General features: G+C 53.8%; 3 protein-coding genes across 7 annotated transcripts in view; 1 reads left to right on the top strand and 2 right to left on the bottom strand.

The window, feature by feature from the left end:
• The first annotated feature begins 49 nt into the window (after positions 1-49).
• On the top strand, positions 50-7,484 carry NFKBIB (NFKB inhibitor beta). Its single transcript, XM_006194970.3, has 6 exons — positions 50-304; positions 4,840-4,945; positions 5,028-5,361; positions 6,126-6,214; positions 6,307-6,570; positions 7,340-7,484. The coding sequence occupies exons 1-6, from the start codon at positions 126-128 to the stop codon at positions 7,433-7,435; spliced, it is 1,068 nt and encodes a 355-aa protein (XP_006195032.1). The 5' UTR covers positions 50-125; the 3' UTR covers positions 7,436-7,484.
• Positions 7,485-7,555: 71 nt separating this feature from the next.
• CCER2 (coiled-coil glutamate rich protein 2) lies at positions 7,556-11,722 on the bottom strand. Of its 3 annotated transcripts, XM_032486073.1 has the most exons (6): positions 11,606-11,722; positions 9,891-9,996; positions 9,599-9,639; positions 9,354-9,501; positions 8,514-9,013; positions 7,556-7,889 (listed from the first exon to the last, which is right to left on the bottom strand). In XM_032486073.1, exons 1-6 carry the CDS (start codon positions 11,663-11,665, stop codon positions 7,800-7,802), a joined length of 945 nt encoding a protein of 314 aa, XP_032341964.1. In that variant the 5' UTR covers positions 11,666-11,722; the 3' UTR covers positions 7,556-7,799. The 3 variants fall into 3 exon arrangements, with proteins under 3 accessions (XP_032341964.1, XP_032341963.1, XP_006195033.3); XM_032486072.1 differs by lacking the exon at positions 11,606-11,722 and having other exon boundaries at positions 9,891-11,538; XM_006194971.3 differs by lacking the exon at positions 11,606-11,722 and having other exon boundaries at positions 9,354-9,441; positions 9,891-11,538.
• Positions 11,694-19,426, bottom strand: part of SARS2 (seryl-tRNA synthetase 2, mitochondrial) — a 33,567-nt gene continuing 25,834 nt past the window's right edge. For 2 of the 3 annotated variants that reach the window (XM_032486070.1, XM_032486069.1), the window contains exons 2-17: positions 19,140-19,406; positions 18,409-18,504; positions 16,926-16,955; positions 16,241-16,381; positions 16,099-16,153; positions 15,642-15,705; positions 15,296-15,401; positions 14,521-14,568; positions 14,165-14,273; positions 13,804-13,849; positions 13,633-13,720; positions 13,440-13,549; positions 12,573-12,666; positions 12,373-12,465; positions 12,188-12,253; positions 11,694-12,102 (exon numbers count right to left, since the gene is read on the bottom strand). In XM_032486070.1, coding sequence (XP_032341961.1) covers positions 11,959-12,102; positions 12,188-12,253; positions 12,373-12,465; positions 12,573-12,666; positions 13,440-13,549; positions 13,633-13,720; positions 13,804-13,849; positions 14,165-14,273; positions 14,521-14,568; positions 15,296-15,401; positions 15,642-15,705; positions 16,099-16,153; positions 16,241-16,381; positions 16,926-16,955; positions 18,409-18,504; positions 19,140-19,406 — 1,557 coding nt within the window. In that variant the 3' untranslated portion in view covers positions 11,694-11,958. Of the gene's footprint in view, positions 12,103-12,187; positions 12,254-12,372; positions 12,466-12,572; positions 12,667-13,439; positions 13,550-13,632; positions 13,721-13,803; positions 13,850-14,164; positions 14,274-14,520; positions 14,569-15,295; positions 15,402-15,641; positions 15,706-16,098; positions 16,154-16,240; positions 16,382-16,679; positions 16,761-16,925; positions 16,956-18,408; positions 18,505-19,139; positions 19,407-19,426 lie in introns of those variants that run through there. The other variant, XM_032486071.1, reaches the window with a different exon arrangement.

Below are 19,426 nucleotides of genomic sequence, written 5' to 3'. Positions count from 1 at the left end.
CCCACTCTGATTGGATGAGTCAGGGGGGAGTGTTGGGGAATTCCCCGCAGGGCGGAAGTGCCGGAATTCCAGGCAGAGCCCAGACAGGCGGGCAGCCGCTGGGGGCCCCTGAGGCTTCGGGGGCCATGGCCGGGGTCGCGTGCTTGGGGAAAGCTGCGGACGCCGACGAATGGTGCGACAGCGGTCTGGGCTCTCTGGGTCCGGATGCAGCGGCCCCCGGAGGACCGGGACTAGGCGCGGAGCTGGGCCCGGGGCTGTCGTGGGCGCCCCTCGTCTTCGGCTTCGTCACTGAGGATGGCGACACGTGAGTGAACCTTAGTCGGCCAAGCCGGGCCCTAGGATCCCACATCTGATTCCCTATTAATCTCGGATCCTGACTTCCCAACCTCTCACTTCTAAATCTGTCTTCCAATGCTTGACTTCCTGACCTCTAACCCAAGTCTAACCTTTGATAAAACCAATTTCCTATCTAGTTTTGATCCTAACCCAATAATTTCTGACCTTCTTTTGTGGAACTCTGGTTTTCATTGTTCCACATCCATTGATGGATGCCACATCCAAAACTCGATCTGAACTTCCTGACCCCAATCCTGAGACCTCTGTTAGGACAGTGGTTCAGGCAGGCTCTTCCTGACGTTTAACTTCCAAATATGATCTTTGATCCTTAGCTCCTTAGATGTTGATTTCCGAAATTAATACTTGGTTTTTGACTCTAAGATCCCACTTTCTGAACGCTAATCTTCAAATCTTACATTCAAAGAGAAAATATAAACTTCGTGACAGCAGGGAGTCATCTGTTAAATAAATATTTACCCAACATCTACAACGTTCCAGGCCCTGTTTTAGATGCTGGTGATAAGGCAGTGGAGAAAACACAAAAACTTAGGCCCTGTGGAGCATACATTCTAAAGGGGTTTTATAGACAGAAAGAAATGGAGGAAGGGCGGGAGGTAAAAAAAGAGAGAGAAGGAAAGAAAGAAACAGAAAGATACATAGACACAAAGTAAGAGAGAGAAGAAAAGACAGGAAGAAACAAAGACAGAAAATGAAAAAAAAATTAAGAAAGACAGAAAAATGGAATGTCAGAAGAGAGTAAGTTCTTTTGAGAAAAATAAAGCAAAAAAGTGAGACAAGTAGATGGTCTGGGGAGAGCATTCCAGGTAGAAGGAACAATGTTGTAAAGACCCAAGTGAGGGAATGTACCTGGGGTTTTTGTGTGGTGTTTACTGCCGTATCCCCAGTGACCGAACTGTCCCTGACCCATAGGAGGCGCTCAAGAAACACTGGTCTCAAAGAGTCAGCTGTGGTTTCATTTATTTTCTCTATTGGTGTTTTTGTTTTTTGTTTTTTATCTTTAATTTAGAAAATTTTTTTGCCTTCTGTTTTGTTGATCTCTGTTCTTTCATTATTTCCTTCTGCTTACTTTGGGTTTGATTTTTTCTTCTTTTTCTAGTTTCTTCAGGTGGAAGCAGAGGTCATTTGATTTGAGACCTTTTCTATTTTTCTAGTTTAGGTGTTTCAAGCTATAGATTTCCTGGAGTAGTGCTTTAGCAGTATGATGTGCTGAAGTGCTGTGTTTTTATTTTCACTTAATCCAGTGTACCTCTTAATTTCTCTTTTGAGGGGGTGGTAGAGTGTATGCTTAGCATGCATGAGGTCCTGGGTACCTCAATCCCCAGTACTGCCATTTAAATAAGTAAATAAATAAACCGGACCCCCCCCCCCCAAGCAGCCAAAAGAAAAGAGAATGGGGAGGGTATAGCTCGGCGGTCGAACACATGCTTACTTAGCATGCACAAGGTCCTGGGTTCATTCCCCAGTATCTCCATTAAATAAATAATTAATTAAATAATTAAATAAATAAAAAATAAACCTAATTGCCTCCCCCACAACAATAAAAATAACTTGTCTTTTGATTTCTTCTTTGGCTGGTGGATTATTCAGAAGTATGTTATTTAGTTTCCAGATATTCCAGATATCTTCCTTTCACTGGTTTTTAAATTTAATTCCATTATGGACAGAGAACATTGTATAACTTGAATCCTTTTAAATTTTTTTTGAAAGGAGGAGGTGATTAGGTTTATTTATTGATTTACTTCTTTTTTTTAATGGAGGTACTGGGGATTGAACCCAGGACCTCCTGCATGCTAGACATATACTTTACCACTGAGCTATACCCTCCCCCTTGTTTTTTATTTTAGTGGTTGCTCTGAAAGACAGAGGTTGGCAAACGATGGCCTCCAGGCAAAATCTGGCCAACTACCTGCTTTTGTCTGGCTGGGAGCTAAGAATGGTTGTTACATCTGTAAATGGTTGGAAAAAATTAAAAGAAGAATAATATATTGTGGCAAGTGAAAATTATATGAAACTCAAATTTCAGACTCGATAAAGTAAGTTCTTTTGGAATCCAGCCATGCCCACTCATTTACATATCTCCAATGGCTGCTCTTGCATCCTGACAGCAGAGCTGAGTAGATAAAAGAGAGACCACATCATCCACAAAGCCTGAAATATTTATCTGGCCTTTCACAGAAAAAAATTTGCTGACTCCTGCTTTAGGGCTTATAGGGCACCACTTTAACTTTTTATGGTCTATCTTCAAGTGATATTATACCACTTCTTATAGTGTAAAAGAACTTTAGAATAGTATATTTTCTTTTGTTTCTTCCTGGCCTTTACGCTATTGTGGTCATAGATTTTACTGACATGTGTTACAAACTCCACCAGACATTGTTCTTATTTTTTTGCTTAAGCAGTCAATTCTTTTTTAAAAATTGTCTTCTAAAGAGATTTACATAGTAAGAAACAAAATCTTTTTAATTTAATTTAATTTTTCCCCCTTAATGGAGGCACTGGGGATTGAACCCAAGACCTTGTGCACGCCAAGCGTGTGCTCTACCACTGAGTTATCTCCCACCCCCCAGGAAAGAAAATCTTATGTACTTACCCATATAGTTATTATTCTCACTGTTCTTTATTCTTTTGTATGGATTCATAGTTCCATTTGATATCATTTTCCTTTTGCTCACAGGTTTCCTTGAACATTTCTTGTGATGTGGGTCTGCTGGTGATGAGTTCCTTCGGCTATTGTATAGTTGAAAGCATCTTTATTTTGTCTTTGTTTTTGAAGGATATTTTTGCTGGGTTAAAGAACTCTTAAATTGATGGTCCATCTTTGAGTACTTTTAAGTTGTTGCTCCATTGTGTTCTCTTGGATTATTTCCTGTGTGAAGTCTGCTGTCCTCCTTATTTTTATTTCACTGTACTTAAGGTGTCTTTTCCTCTGGCTACTTTGAACAGACAATAATTTAATTTATTAAAGACAATAAATTCACCTTCATTGTTGGCTTTGAACAGATTTTTTATGATGAGCCTTGGTGTAGTTTTTTTTTCATATTTCTCATTCTTGAGAGTCATTGAGCTTCTTGGAGCCATGGGTTTATAGTTTTCATCAAATTTGGAAAAATTTCCAGACATGATTTCTTCAAATATTTTTTCTATCCCTCTCCTCCTTTAGGAACTTTAGTTACAAAGATATTAGGCTGCTCGAAGTTGTCCAATAGCTAACTGGTGTCCTTTCCATTTTAAAATATTCTCTTTGTGTTTTGTTCTGGATAGTTGCTATGGTGAAGTCTTCAGGTTCATTAATCTTTTCTTCTGCAGTGTCTCATCTGTTGTTAATCCCATCCAGTGTATTTTTCATTTCACGTGTTGTAGTTTTTATTTCTAGGAGTTCAGTTTGAGTCTTTTCCTTTTATCATCTATGTCTCTACTTGTTGAAGGTATGAGATACAGTTGTAATGAACTGTTTTAATGTCCTTGATTTATAATTCTACCATCTAGGTCATTGTCAATTGATTGATTATTCTCATTATGGATCATGTTTTCCTGTTTCTCTGCATGCATGATAGTCTTTGATTAGATGCCAGACATTGTGGGTTTTTACCTTGTTAGGTTGGCTAGTTTGGTATTCCTATAAATATGCTTGAGTGTTGTTCTGGGGTGCAGTTAAATTACTCGTAAGTAGTTTGATCCTTTTGGGTTTTGCTTTTATGATTTGTTAGGTGGGTCCTGAGCACCCACCTGATCTAGAGCTTATTATTCCCACTGCTGAGGCAAGTCCTTTCTGAGTATTCTACCCATTATCCTGTGAAGTAGGGGTTTTTCTAGTCCTCGCCCTGTAAGAGCACTGGGGCTTCTCTCTCTAATCCTTTTGGATGGTATTCCCCCAGGCTAGGGTGGTTTCCTTACACTCATGCACTGACCAGTATTCTCCTTAATACTCCGGAGGCCCCTCTGTTAATCTCCAGGGTCTCTTCCTGTGCAGCTCTCTCCTCTCTGGTTCCCTGTCCTGTGACTCCAGCTGCTCTGCTCTCCCAAGACTCAACTCTGTCTCCTCACCTCAGGCAATCTGCCTGGGTTCTCCCTCTCTGCATCATGGCTTGGAAACTCTCAAGACAGTAAACTGTGGCAGTCAATGAAGGGCCCAGCGAGCTTGCTGCCTGTCCTTCAGGGTCACTGTCATTCATTGCATGACATCTAGTAACTTGAGAACTGTTGTTTCACATACTGTATTTTGTCTGAGTTTTTGGTGGATTCAGATGGGAGTGAAATCTGGTCCATGTTACTTCATCTTGGGAGGAAGTAGAAGTCCTACTTAATAAGCATTAATTAAACAAATTTGCTGAATTAACTCTGACCAGACCCTCCAGACTCCTGACAATGGGTTCTAGAACTGTGCTCATAATGCCTAGTACACAGTAGGTGCTCCACGTTTGTTGAATGAATACATGTAAGAGTACTTGACTGCTGTCTTCTGACTGCTGTCCTTGTCCTCAGGGCATTGCACTTGGCAGTAATTCATCAGCATGAGCCCTTCCTGGATTTCCTCCTAGGCTTTGCGGCTGGCACTGAGTACTTGGATCTGCAGAATGACCTGGGCCAGGTGAGCCGCCTGTGGACGGTGTTGGGCTTGGGAGCCAGGATTCTCAGTGTGACCCCCTAACCCCTGCCTTCTGCTCCTACAGACAGCCCTGCATCTGGCAGCCATCCTGGGGGAGGCATCCACAGTGGAGAAGTTGTACATGGCAGGTGCCGGGTTACTGGTGGCAGAGCGTGGGGGACACACGGCACTGCACCTGGCCTGCCGCGTCGGGTCACATGCCTGTGCTCGCGTGCTGCTCCAGCCTCGCCCCCAGCGCCCCAGGGGAGTCCCCAACACCTACCTCACCCAGGGCTCTGACCATACTCCTGACGCCAACCATAGCCCTGTTGCCTTGTACTCTGAACCTGACTTGGAGAAGGAAGAGGATGAGAGTGAAGAGGACTGGAAGTTGCAGCTGGAGGCTGAAAACTATGAGGGTGAGGGTCCTCAGTCACGGGGAAGGGCCGGGCTCCCAGGCAGGGCGTAAGCACCTGGCTCTGGGCTCAAAGCCCTTAGGAAATAACACCAAGGCCCCAGGGACCCAGGCAGCAGGACCAAGGACTCCTGCTCAGGCCCCAGATTACTGAGAACCACAGGTCCCAGCTCACCCAGGATGAGGGAATTCAAGGCCCAGGACCTCTATGAGACTCTGGCAGCCTGGGTTCCCAGAGATTGACATTGGGGTTCAGGGACAGCCCTCCTCAGCCAGGCCTCCTGGGGAAAAAGACCCTGTCTACCCAGGACCCTGGCATATGAGTCTCAGCTCCCTCATCTCTAAGCCCAACTACTTGGGACCAGGCCACACCACAAAGGAACTGACGTCATCCAGGGCGCAGTGTTCAGGGCCCACCCCACCCCCTAAGGTACAGGCCCTTCAGCTACTCAGGACCCAGGAATTTGGGGTTCTGGTTCTATGTAAAGTGAGACCAGAGACTCAGGTCTCCTGGCCCAAGATCCAGGCATCTTGTCCACAGCCCTCCGGCTCTTCACTCATAGGCCCCAAACATCCCACGACCCAGCCCTGGCACTGCCTGAGACTTAGGCATTTGGGATTCGGGGGCCTCCTGGGTATACCTAGGAATTCAGGAGCCAGACCCCAAACTCCATCACCCTGAGGCCACAAGGCCCATCCCCAGGATCGTGGCACTGGGGGCCCAGGCCCCTCACCCCTGTCATCTGACATTAGTCACTCTGTCCTCAGGCCACACCCCACTCCATGTGGCCGTCATCCACAAAGATGCAGAGATGGTCCGACTGCTCCGAGAGGCCGGAGCTGACCTCAACAAACCGGTGAGGCACTCCAGGGAGAAGGTGTGGCAGGGTGGGCGGTGTCCCCCAGATTGGGGCGGGGTCTTCTCTGACCTCTCTGCTGCACTCCTCAGGAGCCCACGTGTGGCCGAAGCCCCTTGCACTTGGCAGTGGAGGCCCAAGCAGCTGATGTGCTAGAGCTTCTCCTGAAGGCCGGTGCCGACCCTGCTGCCCGCATGTATGGTGGCCGCACCCCACTCGGCAGCGCCACGCTTCGGCCCAACCCCATCCTTGCCCGCCTCCTCCGGGCACACGGAGCCCCTGAGCCCGAGGACGAGGATAAGCCCGGCCCCTGCAGCAGCAGTAGCGACAGCGACAGTGACAGCGGGGACGAGGGCGTGAGTCAGGAGGACAGACGGGGAGGCCCAGCTGGGGGGGTCAGGGTAAATGGGCAGGTGGGAAGGGGGAAAAGAGAAATTAAAGAAATGGTACTGATATTGGGCTGCTGTGATTAGAGAACTCAGGCAGCAGTGCAAGTGGTATCAGGCAGCGGCCAAGGGAGACCTAGACAGGGGTGGCGGGGAGAACCCAGGCAGTGGTGGTTGAGAAATTAAGACAACGGCAGAGGGAGAACTCAGGCAGAGGTAGAGAAAACACCTCGGTTGTAGTGGTTGGGAAGCACGGGCAGCAGCAGGCGGCAGCAAGGGGAGTTGTTTTGGAGAACAAGAGTTGGAGAACTCAGGCTGCGGGAATATGACCTTGGGCAGCAGTGATTTGAACACTGGCAGCAGCGGGGAAAGACCTGAGCCTGCGGTGAGGAGGTTTCCCTGGAGACCCGGGCAGCAGAGACACTGCCGTGGGCAGGGGCTGATGTTGAGCGGTGGGGGTTGAGGAAAGTGGGAAAGGCTGGGGGAAGGGGTGGAGGGGGAGACCTCGGTGGCTGAAGGACTGGAGAGGCAGCAGGGCTGGGGCCCAGGCAGTAGTGCTGGGAGAACGCAGGCGACCTTGAAAGTGGTGGTTTGAGAACTAGGAGTGGCGAGGTTGAAGCAGGAGCGAGGAACTCGGGCTTCAAGGCAACAGCCAGTTCTCAGGGTAGGTGGAAGAACTTGGGCAGTGGGCAAGGTGGCAGCCGCCTGAGCCCCTCTGCCTGACCCCTTCTGCCCCCAGGATGAATACGACGACATCGTGGTCCACAGTGGCCGGAGGCCAAACCAGCTACCTCCCACCCCAGCCTCAAAACCACTCCCTGACGACCCCATCTGACTTAATTGTTAATAGAGTTTCCAGTTTAATAAAATCCCAGTTCTGACAACCAGTGTGTAGATCGAGATTACTCCTGAGCTCCCGTCCCTCCAAACTCAAGTGCTGCGCAGTAAGCCCCAGTGGTTTTCTTCGTGCTTTATTCACTCGGGAGGGTTGGAGTGGGTTAGACGGTGTCAGGGCTGTTTCCTGAGTCAGTCTGAGCTCAGACTTGGCCCCTCAAGGCCTGGTTCCAAGGCACACCCTTCTCCCCTCTCAGGCAGATTGGGGAGCAGAGTCAGGCGCCAGGTTGTGGGGGGGTGTTGTGTTGGGGGTCAACAGGCCTGAGCCGTAGGGTGTGTCGGGAAGGAGGACCTGAGGTCCGGGGTCAGCCCTCCCTCCTGAGCTCTTCGCCCAGCATCTCCGTTGCCTTCTTCAGCTCATCTCTCACATGCTCCAGCCGCTCCACATCATGCTCCTGGTGGGGTCAGAAATGTTGTGCTCAGCACCCACCCTCAAAAGTGGGCCACCTCAGTGGTCGCCCACAGTGGCAGCCAACTGTGGTCATCCTAGCCATCATGGGCTGTGATGGTGACCATACTGGTTGCCACAAGCCTGAAAGAGTTAGGTCAGCTAACATGACCCATGGTGTCTGCCCCGGCCAACAGCAGCAGACGGAGGACTAGCCAAGGTGCTCAACTTGGATGCCTCCACCCATTCGTGAAGTGATGGCCACTTTAGTAACTGCCACCGATCACGGTGACATCTTTACTTTCCATGGCCCAGCAATGGTGTCCACCTGTATCCCAGTGAACCAGGCACAGCAGCCTCTCTTCACAGTAGCCTCTCTTCACAGTGGCCAACTTGCTGGTTACAGACTAGCAATGGTGGCTAACTCGGACGCTTCTGTGCAGTAACAGGGGCCACCCTGGTCAAGTAGAGACCCTGCTTAGATGTTGCTGCCTAGTCCTGGTGTCAGTCCTGGTCACAATGACCCATTCGGGGTGGGCCTTGCTGTTTATGGCCCAACACTGGTAGCTGTTTGGTACTAAGTCCACTGGCGTCTGGTCCACCCCACTCCCCCACTGCCTCCTCCACTCACCTCCCTGTCCCAAGCCTCTTCCTTCTCCTGCTTGGGCTCAGCTGCTGGCTGGTGGAGATGGTGGCGGTGCGGAGAGTCCTCGTGCCTCTCTCCTTCACCCGCCTCAGCCCCCTGCCACAGGCTGCGGCCCCCGCCCAGCACCTGCACCCCCTTCTCCTCTGCCTCGAACTGAGCCGTCTCGTCACTGGTCTGCTCTGCCACTTGCTTCCCGGGGCCCCCGCCACCTCCTCGATGCTGCTTCCACAGGCCCTCAAAGGTCTCCACAGGCCCCCTCCTCTTCTCCTCCTCCTCCTCCTGGCAGAGCTGGCTGTGGAGCTGCTCGCGGATGGCCTGTTTGTGCAACTCGGACTTGTGGGTCCTTTCTGCTGCCTCGTCCTCTTCCTCGTCCCTCACCTCCTGGCTGGACCTTGTTTTCACAGCCTCTTGCTTTTTAAAATCCCCAACCAGCAGGCCTTTCTCCTCGGCGGGCCCACAGCCGTAGGGCTCTGTCTCACACATTTCTAGTGGAAAGAAAGGATGTTCTCTGTGCAGCCAATCAGGAAGCAGACCTGGAAAGTTCTGGGGCCTGCCCGAGTTCCTACAGGGGGACTGCCCAAAACTGGGAGAGGAGGGCCAGGTGCCAGGAGACAGTCTCCGTCCCTATCCTGTACCTCTGCAGGGAGCCCCAAGGGTGGGGCTGGGGGGGGGCGGGCTCCTTCTCTCTGGACACACTGGGCAGTGCCGTGCCAGCCCAGATGATGGGGCTCCAGGATGAGAAGAGGACACCCCTTCCTCCAGGCAGCCCTGGGTCAAACCCTGGTGGGGTGGCTGTTCCTAGGAGGGGGCCTGGGCCCTCCTTACCTTTGTGGAGGAGAGCCGTGCAGGGGCCTCGGTTGGCCTGGCCCAGCATCAGCACTTCTGTGACCACCTCTGCCAGACAGCGGGTCAGCTGGGGGTGAAGGGTCAGAGGGGAGGTTGAGGGCAGGGCAGATGGGGAGAATGAGAGCAGCTGGTTTGGAGGAGAGACAAGGATCATGGAGGGGGCTCGGCAGAGAGGGCCAGGGCCCCAGGGAGATGAGGCTGGGCAAGGGGGCCACATTCCTCACCTCCTCCTTGGAGGGTCTTGGTGCCAGGGGAGCTGCGGTGGCTGTGGAAGAAGGACATGGGTGCTGGGCTCAGACCCCAGGCGCTGTCCCCGGTGCTGACTCCAGCTCCGAGGTCGTCCAGGGACCTGTGGGTACGTCCCCTTCCCCAGCCCAGCTGCATCATCTCCACCTGGACACTTGGCCCATGAAGTCTCTAGTCTGACCGCGCTGGGTGCACCATCCCTGCCCCTGGTCACCCGAGTCCCTGCTCCCCAGGCTGGCTGCTGAAGTCGCCCTGGTTTCTGGTGCTCACCTGCCCTGAGCAGCAGCACTAGCAGGGAAGGCAGCAGCAGCATGGAGGTGGGCCTGTGGCGCTGCATGGTGGGGTGTCCGGACCAGGGTCCTTGGCGCTGTGCGGGCTGGGGCGGCAGCTCCTTATAACCCATCGCCCCAGTGGCCCCACAGGGGAGAGGAAGTGACATCACTGCCACCCCCTCCCTGCCCGCGGCAGGGAAACAGCTGTGGGGCAGCAACCTGCCAGAGACCCTTAAATTATTCATGCCCCATCCCCCAGTCCTCCAGCTTCCAGACCCTGGGCTCCAGCATGTTGGGTGGGGGCTTCTCTTCCCAGAGAAACCAGGGTTTGATACGCTTAACACCCCACTGGGAGGCGGATCTGGGTTAGAATTCAGAGGCAGCCACTTACAGACTAACCTCAGGCAACTCCTTCCCTTCCTTGGCCCCAGTTTTCTCATCTGGAAAATGGGTTTCATAAATCTACTTCCTCAGGGTTGTAGCTGGGCTCCACCTGAGTCCCAGCTCCACCATTACCAGCGTGCAGCCCTGGGACAACTGCTTAATCTTAAGACCTGTTCCTTACTTGTGAAAAAGAGCTGGTGACAACTTACTCCACAGCTTGATGGTGAGGATTGAATAAATTAACTTGTGTCTAAGTTAACTTAGGCAGCACCCCGGCACTGGGAACTGCACAGATCTGAGCACCTTCATTCCAGTCATTTTTACTGAGTACCCATTGTATGCCCAGTCCTCTTCCTCACCCTGGGCTATAGGCAAACTTCCCTGGCCTCTCAGAATGGACATCTGAGAAGCGGGAGGCAGATAATACTCAAGTAAAGACCCGTTACGTGGGGAAGGAGGAATCGTCTGTGGTGCATTGCATGAGCGCAGCAGTGGAGATACTGAGTGCTGGGGTTTTCACTTTGGCCAGGGTGGTGGGGAAGTCCTCCCTGAGGAGATGACATTTGGGCTAAGGCCTGAGTGATAAGATGGAGACAATCACACAAGATCTGGGGGAAGAGTAGCCAGGGAGGGGACTAGCAAGTGCAAAGATCTGAGTTTGAGTGCTAGGACAGCAAGGCAGGTTGCTGGGTGGTCAGAGGACGACAGAGAGGTGGGTTGAAGATGAAGGCAGGAGGCAGGTCACGTGGGGCCCTGTGGCCCATGGTGACAACTATGTCTCTTCCCCTGAGTGAGGTGGAGCCACAGGATGGCTCTGAGCAGGGGAGGGGGGACAGGTGTCCACAGGGTCCCTCTCACTTTGTGGGGGGACAGGGAGTAGGGAGAGTTTGCCACAACTCCAAATGGGAGATAATGATGGACAGGACTGGGGAGAGGCCGGGGACGAGAGAGCAAAGGCAGGTTCTGGAAATATTCTGAAGGAGGAGCTGCCAGGGTTTGCTGAAGGACTAGATATGGATGTAAGAGCTGAGGATGACTGGCAGGGCTGCGGCCCGAGGAGCTGGGAAAGCAGTACCATGGACTGAGATGGGCACACCTGGGGAAGACCAACTTCTGGTGTCACCAAGTTTGGGCTGCCTACCAGATCCTTACTTGGACCTGGGGACCGAGATGTGCGGTTGACACTGGGGTCAGCACGAGATTCCACTTGTCCCAGAGTAAGGGGAGAGGACTTGGCATCCTCTCAGTTCCCTCGGTGGCCCCCAAGCTCCCCTCTACATGCTCTGGGGGGTGCCGGACACTTCCAGCATGATCCCTGCAGCCACATACCCCTGGATGACTCAGCACTCTGAGCAAATGCCCAGCATCCCCGCAAGCTGGCCACACCATCTCCCTTGCTCACAGATCCACAAAGGCCTTTGTTCTGACCGTTTATTGGGGCCTTTCTCTGAGGGAGAGAAGAAGGAAGGAGGAATGGAGGCCTCCTCTCCCTCTTTTTCCCCCATCCCTAGAACTTCTGAGTCCCCAGACATCCTGTATCCTAGTGCAGGCTGGGACCCCCAACGACAAGAGTCTGACTGATCCTGGGGAAGAAGGGAAGTAGAAGAGGTGGACCCTGGGGTCCAGGGGCCCCCAAGCTCCAGGAAGCAGCGACAACCCTGGTGGTCAATGAGGATGAGTCCTCAGCGGGAGGCAGGATGGCCCGGGAGCCTGGGCTTCTGGGGCTGGTTGGGGCCGATATACTGGAGAGGCACGTGGGTGGGGGTCGTGATCTGATCGGTGCCAAGGTAGGGCTGGAGGGCAGGGGGCACGAGCACCGAGCCATCCTGGGGAGAGAACAGGCCTCAGGCCACTGCCCTGCCCAGCCCTCCAGCCTCCACCTCTCTGGGGGCCATCCTCCCACCCCCGCACCTTTTGCTGATTGCTCTCCAGGAGCGCGATGAGGACACGGGGGACAGCACAGGCCGTGGCATTCACCTGGAAGAGGTACCTGCTCAGACCCAGGCACCAGTCGGTCCAGCCTGGGGAGGGGCTGAGGTGGTGGGTCTCGGGGAGGGGGGGCACTGGGGAGGGTGGGCGAAGGTGTGCGGGCTGACCGTGTGGGCGAACTGCAGCTCCCCAGCCTCCGTCTGGAACATGATGTGGAGACGGCGGCTCTGGAAGTCTGTGCAGTTGGAAGCACTGGTGACCTGGGCATGGGGGTGGGGCGGGCTGAGAGGATGGGCCGTGGGGGGCAGGGTCATCCTCTTTCCCACCCCACGGCCCCACTGGGGTGGGCTGGACGGTGGGGGCTCACCTCGCCAAAGCGGCCACGGCCTGGCATCCAGGCCTCAATGTCGAACTTGCGGTAGGCGGGCAGGCCCAGTTCCTGAGTGGGCATGTCCAGGACCCTGCGCCCAGGAGGAAGACATGGTGAAGGGCAGCGGGTGAGAGGTGTTGGAGGAGGAGGAGTGAGGGGGAGGAAGAGGAGGAAATGGAGGCGATGGAGAAGGAGGTGGCCAAAAAGAGGAAAATGGGAGATAAAGAGATGATAGTGGCAAAGGGGGAGGTGAGGCAGGAGGTGGTGATGGAGAGGCGGGTATGAGGAGGGGGAGGCAGAGAAGAGGTTGATGGAGGTGGGGAGGAAGGGCACATGGTGGAGTATCCGGGCTGTTCACCACTGCCTTTCTTCCTTCTATAACAAGTGTGCCCCCAGGATTTTGTAATGGGTCACCCAGAAAAAAATCCTCATTTCTCAGCCTGTCTTTAAAGCTACGTGTGACTGATGGTGAGAGAGGAGGGACTTGCGACGTCCAGTCATCCCTTAAAGGGAAGGGGTGTGCTCCCCCCACTTCCCCTTCCCACTGGATGGTGAAAAGCCATCTTGGACCAGACAGCTGAGGCAGCACGCTAGGGACCGGGAGCAACAGGAGGGAAGGGGCCTGGTCTTGACGCTGGAGTACGCTGTGCCGCATACACTGCCATTATAACCTCACACAGCATTTTACAGATTGACAGGGTTATATAAGGAATGTCTGTCTACCCAACACAGGCAAAAGACGTCAGAGGGAGAGGAGGTGGTGAGGATTTGCAAGATGGGAGAGCACTTAGCCAACCTTCACTCCTTCCCGCCTCCCTCCCCATCACCACCCACCTCAGCCTCCACCCCAACCCCTCTCCACACCGGAAGTGCAAGCCCAGCTCTGTCAATATCTCCATCTGAAGGGACAGGAACTCCTCCAGCAGCTGTGAGCTCTGCTCCAGCCCAGGGCCTGTCACCCCAAACATCTCCACCTGGGGCAGGACGAGGGCACAGGAGTCAGAAGGCCCTAGGCTGCTGGGGTGACCACCCCCTCCGTAGTCCTAGCTACACTGACCTTGGTGAAGTGGTGCACTCGATACAGCCCCCACGGCTCCTTCCCTGTGTCTGTTTCCGCCCGGTAGCAGGTACTAGAACAGACCATCCTGCGGGGATGGGGTAGGTGGGGTCAGTGAGGGGAGAGGGAATGTCACAAGTGGGGACAAGGTCTAAAGGAACTGGGCATCACCTGATTGGCAGGTCCCTGAAGGCCACAGAGTGGTCCATGAAGTAGCCTGGGGACAAGCAGAGGGAGACAAGATGGGTCAGCCAGGGCCATCATCCATCCACAGGAAACCTTTGTGAGAATTAGAAAAGGTATCCCCTCTGGTGGACACACCTCATGTCAGGATATATGGCTGGATCCTCACTGTACTGTTGTGCAGTAAACAACCTACACAACTGTACATGTTGGCCCTGGGGTCGCTGAGCTATCCTGGGCAGGGAGCTGTCATCTCCCAGGATGCTCTGGCTGTCCCCTTCCAATCCATCCTGCTCTGCAGACACTGGAGGTATCCTCACCCGGGTCTTGCCCCCAGGTAGGCACTCACCTGCAAGCCCTACTTCTGCTGTCCCGGCCAGGTTGAGGTCCTCAAAGCGGGAGGGGTCGATGTTATAAATTTGGGATGGGTTGGCATTTGGTGTCATCCCACAGCCTTCCTGGGGAAGAGGCCAGGCCACAGAGGTCAGAGGGCAGGTAACTTTGGTGGCCCCCATTTTGCAGTCACAACCCCTGCTCCTCCCCTGGAAGCCTCTGGAATCACCCTAGGCTCCCTATTATGGCCTGACCCCCTCAACCCAGCCCCAGGGCAGTTTCCTAAGGGAAGACAGCCTGGTGTCCCTGTGTGAGGCCCCCAGACTGGGGCCTGACAAACAGCGGGACGTGGGGAACAGAATCCTCACTCACAAACACGGCTCCTCGCAGAAGGTCTGGCACTGTCATGGGGGTGAAGCCCTGTGAGGAAGGAGGGAAGGGGTAAAGAAAACAGCCAGGACCCCCACCGGATCCCAAGCTCAGGCCTGAAGAAAGGATGCTGGCTCCCCCTTGTCACTCCAAAGTCCATTTCACTTCCCAGGAAATTGAGGCAGGCCCAAGTAGTGGGCTTGAAGCTGGCCCCAGAGTCCTGGTGTCCCTGTCACTGGGGCCCTCTCTGCTGGTTCTTCATGGTTTCCTCACTCACACATACTACAGGCAGCCAGAGGTGTAGATCCAAAGTATAGATCTGAACATGTCCCTCCCCTGCTGAAAGCTGCCTGTAGCTCCCCAGTGCCCTCAGGAAATGCCTGTGTCCCTCACCATGGACAATGTCACGTGCATCTGGCCCTTGTCCACCCCTCCAGTTTCAACAGATGCTGTATTTCCCCAACACTCCCTCTACACCGCAGGCAGACAGTGAGAGACGGTGGTTACAAACTCAGGCTCCAGGGCCAGCTCCACATACTAGCTGGGAGACCCTGGCTAGATACTCCCTTCTCCAGGCCTCAATGTCTCCATCCCTAAAAGAGGCAATAACAGCACTCAGCTCAGAAAATCGCCCTAAGAATTCAATATGCCAATAATACATGTAAAGCTCTGAAAACAGTGACTGGAGTGGAGGTCACCCCCTCCTCTCCACCTTGAGCCTTCAGAGCGCAGCTTCCATGCCACCCCCACCAGGCAGCCCTCCAATCCTGGCCCATACCCGGCGGATGAGCTTGTTGAGTGTGAAGTTGACCAGGCCGTGCTGCAGGAGGGCCCCAGCCCCTCGCAGGTAATAGGAGCGGTGGCCAGACACATGGGACAGACGCCTGAGAGACAGGGGAAGACAGGGTAGGGCACGTGGGCCAGGACTGGTGGGGGGAGGGGAGACCCAAGCACCCCAGGGCAGAGGCCCAGCTGCCAGGCGAGGGGCCAGGCATCAAACATTCATGCCGGGCGAGGCCTTGGCAGTTCCATATCCCATGCAGAGCCCGGTGAGGCAGAGCCGGCAGCCAGCTGTTGGGGTGGGGGTGGGGGGCTGGGCAGTGGGGGCCAGGAGGGGGGCTCACTTCTGACGGATGATGTCGAGTTTCTCGGCTATTTCCAGGTGGCCCCGGGGTTGGAAAGAGAAAGCTGTATGTGGATGGAAAGCAACAGGGTAAGAGGGAGAGAGAGACAGGGAACAGGGACAGAGAGGAAGAGGATTAGAGAGACAAAGAAAGGAGAGAGAGTAGATACAGGGAGGTAGAGAGGGGAGAGGAAGAGACAGATACTTACAAGTGTGTGGTTGCACATGCCCATGAAACACACACACACACATACACAAAGACAAGTAAGAAAGCCTGATGAGGGGATGAGGTGAGGGGAGAGAGAATGAAAACTGAGAACTGCCTGCAGAGACAGCTAAAGCCCAGCCAGGCCGCCTCCTGCAGCACTAGGAGCTCTCTGGGCTCCAGCTTCTGTCCAGACCCCAGCCTGCACCCTTCCCCTCCCCTCCACCCCCCTGGCACCTGAGCTATGGCCCACCTGGCTTGTCTCCGACTACATGGAGCACTCGGGCCTGGCTCTCATCCCCGACGGGCTGCAGGGAGACAGTGGGCCGGGCGTCACCGCGAAGGTGGCACTAGGCGGGCTCCTGGCCTCCCCGGCCGCCCAGCACGGCACTCACCACATCTGGGTGGGTTTGGTTGGGCAGCCTCAGCGCCCGCAGGTAGAACTGCTCCTCAAGCTGGGCCTCCTTGGGGTACAGGAGCGTGAGCTGCTTCCGGATCTCCCGGCCGTGTGCCCGCAGACTCTGATATTGCGGGTCCTGGGAGTGGGGCAAGTGCGCTCAGCTCAGGAGAGAGTGGGTTCCCTCGGCCAGTTTGACCTTGATCCTGGCTACCACAGCCTTTGGGGTGGATGTTCACTGCTTCTTCTTTTGGCTCAACATACTGAATTTCCTTTTGGGAACCTCCCCTTATCACCATGTGGCATGTCCATGGGTATATGTCTCTGGCCTGGCCTCCTAGAACATTCCCTTGCCTTGGCCATCGTGATTGGCTCAAACACAGACAGAAGACCCAAGCCGAACTTATGTGAACGGTTCTTTCTGCACCAAACCCTGCCTGCCCTTCTCCCAATGGGAGAAAGCTGGTCTGGGAATAAGAAGAACCAAATATGAAGCTAGCACCTAGATCCAGCTGTACCTGAAGCCAGCATTTTTAGTTTCATGAATCAATAGAGCCTGTTGTTTTTTTCCTTAATCCTATTTGAGCTATGTTTTCTACCACATACAATGGAGAATTCATGACTGATATGGTATCCTCACTGCCCACCCCCCACTGGGACAGGATATCAACTCCCTGTAGTACCTGCTCCACTTGACTGTTGTCCTGATTCACCTGGTGGAAAAGAGAATGAAGGGTGATTAGGTTGATGAAGTTGGGGTGAGATGGGGGAGAAAAAGGAAGGATGAAAGGTCACGGCCAGGGGATCTGAATTCCTTGCTCTGCCAGTACCTGGCTAGACCCTCTTCCACTCTGTGCCTCAGTTTCTCTGTCAGCAAAGCTAACAGGAGATAAGATAATCACGCCTGCAGCTCCAAATATCCTGCCTGGCCCTGTGTAGAAGGCTCTCACTCATCCTATTTCTTCATCACTCCGTGAGGTTGGCATCACTGTGATCCCCGTTTTGTAGATGAGAAAACTGAGGCCGGGAAAGGTAAAGTCTGAGCAAGTATTTGGACGCCTGAGACTAAGGACCTCTGATACTTGGAACCTTCTACGGTCCTGAGTACCAGAGGGAATCAGACAGATCTGGGTTTGAATGTTGGGTGTCTACTGGCTGTGTGCCCTTAGGCAAACCTCTTCCTTTCTCTGAGCCTCAGTATCCCAGTCTGTGAAATGCGCTGATAATAGGAGCTCCCCAGCAGGGCTGCTGCATGGCTTCCCCGAGAAGATGAGCCAGTGCTCACTGAACATTCACTGTGATCAATTCTGTTGTTTTTGCCGCCTGCCCGCCTGTGATGTGTGTAGCCTAGGGCCTGGCAAGACACAGTAGGTCACTGGGAGGTGTAATTAGGGGGTGGGGGGAGGCCTTCGGGCAGAGTGGTGAAAAGCAGCCCAAATGTCTGGGTGCAAACCCCACCTCTCCTACTTCCCAGCTGTGAGACTTAGGCATGTTTTAACGTCCTGAGGCCTCAGTTTCCTCGGCTGTAGATCCGGGTCGGTACTGTTCCTTACAGAGCTGTGAGCCTGAGAGTAAGGAGGGCACCTGGAACAGCACCTGGCACACAGTGACGGCTGTATAAACGTCTGAGGGGATGAGGACGATTGTCTGTCAGCCCTCTGTGGCAAAAGCAGTTGGCTGTCCAACTCCAGACCGTCTGCCCTCTTTCCTCCTTCTAACCTAAGACCTCTGACTCAGTTCACCCTCCTGTATTTCAGGGAACACGGGCCCTGCCTCCTGCCCTTGACTGGTGTGGGTGTGGGGTGTCTGAGCCCATGAGACATGAGGGGACTGTGCTGGATGCCTCAGGAAAGGTCTCCCTGCTCTTGGAAAAGGCACTCAAGCTGAATAAGTTTCCTTTTCTGTCTCCAGCAGTCATGCCAAGAGATGGCGAACCACAGCAGCCACCTTAGAACTGCAAGAGGGGAAACAGGTCAGCACAGTGAAGTCCCAGGTGGAGACAGAGGGAAAGAACCAGGGCTGGGGATGCTGGAGGGGACCCTGAATGGCTTGTTTTGTGAGATAATAAGCGTCCCCATCCTTCAAATTCCTGAAATTGGGTTTCCTGTTACCTGCAGCCAGGGGCATCCCACCGCCAACCCCTCCCACCCCAGGACCCCTGTTCACCAGCAAGGCCCGCACTGCCTCAGTCACAGCCCCCTTCTCCTCCTCCAGGCTCCGGATCTGCTCCCGCAGCTGCCTCAGCTCCTGCCACGTAGAGATCTGGGGGTAGACACCAGAGGAAAGGTATGAGGTGGCCACTGTCCCCTACATCTTCTGGCTGGATCCTCACCCTACTGCCCCCTACTACTATTATTACTATTCACTGCCTTATTTTCAACCAGCCACCAGAGGCCACCTGGAACATAATATAGACGCTCCCTAAATATCTGTTCAGTAGAACATTCATTCATTAAATAACACAATTTACCTGCCTGCTACCTGTGGGGTAGGTGCAGAACTCCACCTCTCACTCTCCAAAGGCAAGAGGCCCCCCTCACCTCTGATTCACATGCCTGTTCCCCGTTTTCCTTTGTGGCCTTAGGGTACGCCTGGCATGAGGTTGAAGGACATAGGACATTGGCAGATCCTAGCGCAGAATGGGTACCCAGCAAACTTTATGGAACAGGAGCATTATGGGTTTCTAGACACTACGGCCTTAGCACTCCGTGGATAACGGGCACGTACATGGGTGTCAAGGACAACGCATTGGTAAACCTGGGAAGGAGCAAAAATTCCTGCGGTAAGACCGCCCCCTGCTGAAGAGTATCTTACAAGCCTACTCTGTTGGTGAAGCAACCAGCCAATAGGCAAAGCTACCCGACCCCGCGACCGCCGGCCGGCGCAAGCGCACTCACGATAGCGGGCAGATCTTCTGCCCGTAGCTCCCCCTTCCGGTGCTCCAGGGCGCGCGCGGCCTCTTCCGGGTATGCGCACAACGGCTCCATGTCTAGCTGAGGGAGCGCGCTGTAGCCTTCGCGCGCGTGCTCGTACAGGAGGTTCCGGTCTCTTCTCTCCGTAGCGAAACTCCTCCTTGGGCTCTGGTTGCAGGTGCAGCCTCCCCGGAACTGCAGGCCTCGACCAGCCACCAGAAGACACAAGCGCCGCACTACGGATGCAGCCATCTTGGAAGGGGGACAAAGAG

This window comes from Camelus ferus, chromosome 9 (genome assembly GCF_009834535.1).
Source record: "Camelus ferus isolate YT-003-E chromosome 9, BCGSAC_Cfer_1.0, whole genome shotgun sequence".
Taxonomy (NCBI): domain Eukaryota; kingdom Metazoa; phylum Chordata; class Mammalia; order Artiodactyla; family Camelidae; genus Camelus; species Camelus ferus.
This window is presented reverse-complemented; position numbering and strand designations above follow the sequence as displayed.

Bases quoted from the DNA above. Each gene is read 5' to 3' on its own strand.
- NFKBIB (XM_006194970.3), top strand. From the start codon at position 126: ATGGCCGGGGTCGCGTGCTTGGGGAAAGCTGCGGACGCCGACGAATGG. The intron at 305-4,839 runs GTGAGTGAACCT...CCTTGTCCTCAG, and splicing joins GTCACTGAGGATGGCGACAC to GGCATTGCACTTGGCAGTAA. The intron at 6,215-6,306 runs GTGAGGCACTCC...TGCACTCCTCAG, and splicing joins GAGCTGACCTCAACAAACCG to GAGCCCACGTGTGGCCGAAG.
- CCER2 (XM_032486072.1), bottom strand. From the start codon at position 10,350: ATGAAACCCATTTTCCAGATGAGAAAACTGGGGCCAAGGAAGGGAAGG. The intron at 9,014-9,353 runs GTAAGGAGGGCC...TCTTTCCACTAG, and splicing joins CACGGCTCTCCTCCACAAAG to AAATGTGTGAGACAGAGCCC. The intron at 7,890-8,513 runs GTGAGTGGAGGA...TGACCCCACCAG, and splicing joins AAGAGGCTTGGGACAGGGAG to GAGCATGATGTGGAGCGGCT.